Source organism: Hyaloscypha bicolor, assembly GCF_002865645.1.
Source record: "Hyaloscypha bicolor E unplaced genomic scaffold K444scaffold_117, whole genome shotgun sequence".
NCBI classification, from domain to species: Eukaryota; Fungi; Ascomycota; class Leotiomycetes; order Helotiales; family Hyaloscyphaceae; genus Hyaloscypha; species Hyaloscypha bicolor.
Genome location: NW_020194619.1, coordinates 2,782,639 through 2,789,532, shown reverse-complemented (window position 1 = coordinate 2,789,532; position 6,894 = coordinate 2,782,639). Strand labels below are relative to the sequence as shown.

The 6,894-nt window shown below is 24.6% G+C and overlaps 1 protein-coding gene across 1 annotated transcript; it reads left to right on the top strand.

The window, feature by feature from the left end:
- Positions 1-849: 849 nt before the first annotated feature.
- Positions 850-1,394, top strand: K444DRAFT_615900 (uncharacterized protein; the record flags this gene model as incomplete). Its single annotated transcript, XM_024880819.1, has 1 exon — positions 850-1,394. A coding segment is annotated over exon 1 (479 nt), but the record flags the coding sequence as incomplete, so codon positions are not given.
- Positions 1,395-6,894: the final 5,500 nt, after the last annotated feature.

Here is a 6,894-nt window from a genome sequence, read left to right as displayed (position 1 = left end):
CTAAAGTCTAATTCTAACTAAGGTCTAACTTATACTATTTTAATATAATTTTTCTTATTTTATTTCTTTTGCTTCTTTTTCTTCTATAATTAGCCTCTATTTCTACTATTCCTATATACTATACTAGTAATTATATCTTATGGCTAATTCGTATCTAAGTTATTAGATATATTAGAAATTAATATAAGATACTGAAATTAATACTTATATATCCTTAATATTTCGGCCTTAGACTTAAAGTATTATAATAGCCCTTTCTCTCCTAACTTACTAAGCTAATAATCTGCCTTATAGATATTTCTTAGAACTTTATAAGAGTATTACCTTAATTACGAAGTTTCTATTATTCCTGTATTACTTACTATAAAATATATAAGAGAGAAACTATAATAAGACAAAAACCTATATAAAGTATACCAGAGCGCAAAACGTGACTTAATAGTAAAATAATAAATCAAAAGCATAAATAGTATATAGTATATAAAAGCTCAATTAATTAAATACTTATAAAGAATTATTCTCTAAGTCTATAGAAAAACCAGCTTTCTTATATGATTTCCGCAAGTCACGTGCAAAAGGCCACGGCCTTTACCACGTGACCTAAACCTCAAAACCGCCAAAACGATATGATTTTTGACGAGTACGGCCTGCCGTACCATACTATTTATATTATATTTCTCTCTTTCTAATAATCTAAATATATTATAATATAACCATATTTAATATAATAAGTAATAGTAATACCTTTTAATCTGAGCTCTTAATTAAGTATTCTTTTAATAAATAAATTAATTCTCAATTATTACTATCCGTATAATAATTACTATTATCTGAATTAGAGTTCTTATCCGTTATAGTAACTAATACTGCCCTCCCGACGCTTCTGTACTATATAAACGACCGTCAAATCAGAATATGGCTTACGCAAACGTTGCAATAGCCCCTTCTTCCCGTTCTCGATTCGTCTTGGACGAACGCCTTATTCAAGAGCTTGCAGACACTCTCTGCAATACTGTCCGCGAAGCTCTGGACGATTACCTCGGCAATAGCCGTCAATCGGTAATACTATTGACCCCTTCTCTGGCTCCTGCAGAGCCTTTATCGCCTCCCAAAGAGCTTCTATTGCCTTGCTCTCCTGCGATCGAACCTCTTGCCAATAAATCGAACTCCTGCCTCGACTGCTCTCCTATCGATAAGCCTCCTTCCGTCCAACTTGACGTCCCTGTACACTCTATACAGCCTCGACTGCCCCCTCTGCCGACCTTCTGCCGTCTCCTGCATACGCAGACGACCCCTCTCCTCCTCCCCTGCACTCCTAGCGCTTCGATTTTATATATATCGTGGTGCTTAGATAAGCCTTGTACTTCTACTGGTACTGTTCTGGTAGAGTTTAGGGATACTGGATAAGGATACGGTAGAATCGCCGGATAAGAAAGGAGACACTGTCTAAGGGCGGTGAATGGCTAAGACTGCGTTTTTGAACAAATTAGCCATCGAGGACGCTGGCTACTGAGGCCATTAGCGGGCTAGCGGACAAATCCGAGAAGCGAAAAGTGATTTTCTGATTTTCTGATTTTCTGATTTTCGCGCCCACACCACACCTCACTAAAAAAAAAAAGTATAGCATATACGCCTTATTCTCGACTACTCCTAACCCCCCCTTAGCTTGCATAGTCCATAAGACAAATCCCATGGATTACGAGGCATATCTCCATCTCTCTCACTCTCTATATCCTCCGTACTACCTATATTACTTAAATTATCTATATCTTCTTCGTCCTCTTCTTCTCTAGTATCCTTACCCTCCTCTACTATAATCTCCTTTCCCATTATCTTCTGACCTTATATCTGTTTTTATACTTGCTTTCTATATCTTATAGGCGGTCGAGGCTTTAGTATAAAGGATTTTACAGATACGGAGCGAGGCTTTCCAGACTTGGTAGAATTAGTATTAAGTTAATAAAAAGTACAGATTTTACTATTATTATTATATCTATAATTTATATAAGTGCTATTAAATTCGCCTTCTATAACTATATAGTATTTGAAAGGGCCTCTCGGTCTCTTTTTATTACTATAAGTAGTATAAGCTTAAGAAAATTCGGTTCTATAAATATATACTAAGTTTATCTCCAGATTTGCCTTGCCTTTCTCTAATTCCTTTAGCTCCTTGCCCTAATATAGCTTTATTTCTCTAACTTTAGCCTTATTATTAATTTACTTTATTATTTTAATAGTATTATTAGATAGTATAAGGAAATTAAAGTATTATTATAAAAGAAGAAAAGGAGGTTATATATAAGAAAGAGGTCAAGAAATAGAGGGATTTATTAGTTAAATATATTAATAGAAAAGAATATTATAGACTAAGTCTGAATTATTAGAGAATATATTATAAATATTATTTTTCTACTTATTTATAGCTTTATTACCTTTTCTATTACTTTTGCCTTTATTAGAGCTATTACCTAAAGTTATATTTAATATATCTTTAATAAAGAAAAGCTTTAATAATAGTATTATATATTAGAATTAAAGTTATTTTTGGAAGGAAATTAAGATTAAGGTTAAGGCTAAGATTAAAGCTAGTATAACTATATTTTTATTATTTATTTTTAGAATATAAAAATATATATTTAATATAATTATTTAAACCCGAATAAATCTATAATAAATAATATGTAAAAATAGAAATATTAGTATTTAATAGCCCTAGATTAAGTATATTTAAATATTAAAAAAATTATAATTTTAGATATTATAGTTATAAAAATATAAATATAAATATTTTTTTTTTACTAACTTATAAAAGCCAAAATATACTAATAATAATTAAACTATATTCGATCTATATAATTAGCTAATTTATTTTACTAATTATAAATAATTCGAGGTAATTTAAATCTTCTCAAATCTCTATATATAGCTTATTAAATTAGAGAGGCTTAAGAATTCTAAGTAATATTTTTTTTTAAAAAATATATATCTTTAATAAATAGTAAAAGTAAATATAGAATTATATAATAATATAACTATCCTATATTAATAACTTTATTTTTTTATAAAACTATAACTCTATTTTATCTTTATTTTAAATCTTCTATTTTTCTTTTATATTTTTTCGATTTTACTATTAATACTAAGAGCTTTTACTTTTTACTAATATTTTCTTTATTAATACTTTTATTAATACCTTTATTAATACTTTTATTAATACCTCTATTAATACTAAGAACTAGTATCTAACTACCTTATAACCTTTCTTTTCTTTTCCTTACTTCTTTTTACCCTTTCTCTTTACTTCTCTTCTAAACTCCTCTTCCTTTAATATTTCTTTTATTAATACCAAGAGCTAGTATTTAACTACCTTATAACCTTTCTTTTCTTCTTCGAATTCCTCTAAACCCCTTCTTTAAATCTCTTTTCCGAACCCCTTTTTCTTTAATACTTCTACTAATAATACTAAAAGCCAGTACTTAACTACTACTTCCGGGTTACTTTTATTTAGAACTCCTATATTATAAGTCTTTAATCTACTTACTTCTTAGAAAGCTAAATTTTAGATCTCTTTTCTCTTTCTCTAATATTTTCTTCTCTTCTTTTCTAATACTTCTTATATTTTCGGGCCTTTTAGGAATATTCTCTCTCGAACTTTTAAAAAAGAGGCTAATTCCTATTTAGATTTCTCTAAACTTTAATATCTCTTTTTCTTTTCTAATATTTCTTATATTTTTAGGCCTTTTAGAAATACTCTTTCTTAAACTTCTAAAAAAAAGGCTAACTTCTATTTAGATTTCTCCGAATTTTAATATTTTCTTTCTTTTTTTAATACTTATAAAAGCCTTTAGGCTATTACTAAGTACTTCTATTCTTTATCTTGGAATATATACTAACTTATTCTTATAGGAAATAGCTCTTTTCTTTCTAATCTCGCCTCTTTTAATATATATTTCTTGCCTTTAGGCTATTTAGATATTTCTCTATTTATTTTTATAAAATATATACTAACTTATTTTTTAGTTTTCTTTATCTTACCTTTTCTTTAATATTACTATATATATATCTAGTTAGTACTAGTTTTTATAACCTATAATTAGGCTTTTTATTTATTAAATATCCGGATATTTTATTTTATTTTTATTTTATTTTATTTTTATTTTATATATTTTATTTTATATACTTTATTTTCCTTTTATTATAAGTTAGAACTCAAAGAGTATTTATTTTAAATACTTATATTCTCGGATATATAAGATTTCTATAGATCTTTCGGGATTATAAACTAGCCTATTTTAGTTTAGGAAAGCTTTTTCGAGAATATTCTAGAAATTATAATATTTATTATAACCTCTCTTAAAAATTTATATAATATAAGTATTTCTAGTTTATTTTCTTTTTACAAAACAAACCGCTACCCTAAGTCTATATAAAAGTCCTAATTATTCCTCGAATTAAAGTATAAATATTTCTTATTTCTATTAAATTAGATATAAAGAATAGCAAATGCCTTTAGGCTAGACTATAATACTAGTTAAGTATTAAGATTTCTTATATTTATCTTATAAATTTATAGTTCGAGATATATTATATTTAATAGGGCTTCTATATCTAATTACTTTATATTATAATAAAACGTCTTATTATTATAGTTAGGGAAGTTCTACTTTATAATTTTATATAATAAACTCAAGTTCTTATCTCTAGTTATATAAATAAACTATATAAGAAACTCTTTCTAGTCTATTAAAATAATTCCTGTTTCTAATTATATAAGTTATAATATATAACAAACTCAAAATTTTCTGGCCTATTAGAGCCTGGGTTATCTTTAGAAGAATTAGTAAGCTTTTCTAGACAAATTTATTAAGGCCTTGGTTTTTAAAAATATTAGTCTAGCCTTCTTATTTTTTCCTTAAATAATAGTTCGGCTTTCAGAAATCATATATAAATATTAATAAAATAAATATAGGAATATATTATATATACTTTCTAGATAAATTAGAATAGAACCTATAGAATTCCTATAATATTTATATTAAATCTATAATACTAGCTAATAAAGACTTTAATAATTTTAATAAAACTTGAATTACGAGTCCGGTCCTCAGATTTCTTATTTAACTTAAAGATTAAATAGTTTATAATAGATTACCTATTATAAAACGTATTATATTCTTTTCTTAAAAAGTATTAAGTACTAGTAATAGTTCGGAAGCCCTAAAGCTCTTGAGATTCTTTATAAGTTTCGGGCTTTAGGGCTTTTCTATAGCTAGTTAATTATATAAAATTATATAATTATATGGGTCTAGTATTAATATAAAGTAATTAGTAACTTTATATATAAATATAATATAGTTTTTAGTATAGCTAGTCTAATATATTATATATCTATATATAAATACTTGTAATTTTATTATTATAATATAATATATCCTTAATATATTCTTAATATAAAAATCTCTTTATAACTTTAGACTTTTAGGAGCTTCCTTTATATTAAAGGCAAAGTATAATATATAGTTTAGATATTAAACTCAAAAGATAAAGAATTATAAAAGTTCTAATAATTATAAGATTTTATAGATTTAGGTAAATTTGAATATTATAAAAGTATTAAATTTAGTAGCCTAATTTTTAAATTATATAAGAACTAATTAAAGAATATTACTTTAAAGTATTAATTATAAATTTCAAATATATATATATTTATAAGGAAATAAGACCTAAAATAATACTAAACTAATTATAAAATATAGGAAAAAGTATATTAGATATTAGGCCTATTTTTTCTTAATTATCTTAACTTTAGTAAATATTTATATATAATTTATCGGATCTTATATAATAGGTTTACTTAGGAGAAATAAAATTAATTAGTCTAAGAAGTTTAATAATAATAATTAGACTTCTATCTAGTATAATAGATAAAGTACTAATAGTAGCCCGAATATCTTAAATTTTACTTATAAAGCTAAAAATATTATATTTATTAATTCTCTATATTTAATAAGAAAGAGAAGTAATATATTTATATTTTTAATATATTTATATTTTTAATATATTTATATTTTTAATATATTTATATCGGTTTTAGATGAGATGATATAATTAATAAGTTATTATATTTATTTGATCATAAGATATGATCGAGATTATCATTTCCTCAGGTCCTTGGAATGATTAGAATGATCTAAGATAAATTTAATAGAAATTAAAAAGGACGATAGTATGATATAAACTCGGGATTTTATAGGATCTTATGTAACAAGGAATAAAATATAATCTATTCTGAATATATATTTCTAAGATAGAAATTTAATGAATATTTGCTCGGATTTTTTATGAATCTTTTTTCCTGAAATATAATTTCTAGAAATAAATTTTAATGAAATATTTCTTGATCTTTTATAAATTTTCTATATCATTAAATTCCTTTAATTTATTATTTGATTTCTCCGGTTCTCGGATTCTCTACATAATAAAAAAAATGATCTAATATTCAAAATTCTGAAAACTTTTTAATTCCTCCCTAAATTATTATGATATTCATTTTATTTTCATATATATATATATTAAGAAAAGAAATTAAGACCCGAAAATGAAAAATAAAAAGATATTTAAGAAAAAATAAAAATCCAAAATTAATTGAATATATATGGTCTTAAGAAGACATAAAATGATTAGAGATCCTCGGCGTTTTATTACGCCTTTCATGATATCCTTTCATGATTTTTCGACTTAAGATTATTAGTTAATTATTAATTATAATTTTCGATAATTATATATTATTATCATTATCCGATAATCTAAAAAGAAATTAAATGATAAAAGAAAAGATCATTTTCTCCTGATATTAATTAGAAGTATTTAATATAATCATAATAAAGATATCAT